The 846-nt window shown below is 55.2% G+C and overlaps 1 protein-coding gene across 1 annotated transcript in view; it reads left to right on the forward strand.

The window, feature by feature from the left end:
- Positions 1-576, forward strand: part of EMH_0066960 (uncharacterized protein) — a gene marked incomplete at both ends in the record, with an annotated part of 2,032 nt that extends 1,456 nt beyond the window's left edge. Inside the window, one exon of the mRNA XM_013498566.1 lies at positions 377-576. Within this exon, the coding sequence (XP_013354020.1) occupies positions 377-576 (200 nt within the window). The remainder of the gene's footprint in view (positions 1-376) is intronic.
- Between the last annotated feature and the right edge of the window lie 270 nt (positions 577-846).

Raw genomic sequence — 846 nt, forward strand, 5'->3', positions numbered from 1 at the left:
TCAAGGGGGGCCCCCAAGGGGGCCCCCCAAGGGGGCCCCCAAGGGAACTGTAAAGGGGGCCCTGCGGGGGGCCCCCTAGGGGGTTCCTCATGGGGCCCCCCAAGGAGGGCCCCCCTAGACCCCTCCACCCGCCCCCCGCGCGGGGTGGGGGCCCCCTTGGGGGGCCCCCTTGGGGGGCCCCCTTGGGGGGCCCCCTTGGGGGCCCCCCAAGGGGGCCCATCAAAGGGGTATCTCATGGGGGCCCCCCATGGGGGCCCCTCGGGGGGGCCCCCAAGGGGGCCTCCCAGGGGGCCTCTGAGAGGGGTGTAGGGAGAGGCGGGAGTTTGTTAAGGGAGAGAAGAGAGCAGGCAGGAGGGTTGGGGGTGTTGTTGTGCAGCAGCAGCAGCTGCAGCAGCAGCAGCTGCAGCAGCAGCAGCTGCAGCAGCAGCAGCTGCAGCAGCAGCAGCTGTAGCAGCAGCAGCTGCTGCTCCTGGTGCAGCAACAGCAGCTGCAGAAACAGCTGCAGCAGCAGCAACAGCAGCTGCTGCTGCTGCTGCTGCTGCTGCTGCTGCAGCAAAGGCGCCTCGAGTGAACTGATGAGGGCCGAGAGAGGCGACGCGTGTTTTTGTTTGTTTGTTTGTTTGTTTTTTTGTTGTTTTATTTATTTTTATTTTCTTGTGTTATAAATAAATAAATACAAATGAAGAAAATAATAAACAAAACGCATGCATGCAGCTACATATATAAATAAATATTTAATAAATAAATAAATATATAAAGTGAGATATATAGAGAAACTTTTATTCGCCTTTTATTTTTTCTTAGGGGCTAGAGCAAATATATATATATATATATATATATATATAT

The sequence above is a fragment of the Eimeria mitis genome, genomic scaffold (genome assembly GCF_000499745.2).
Source record: "Eimeria mitis Houghton genomic scaffold, Emh_scaff3528, whole genome shotgun sequence".
NCBI classification, from domain to species: Eukaryota; Apicomplexa; class Conoidasida; order Eucoccidiorida; family Eimeriidae; genus Eimeria; species Eimeria mitis.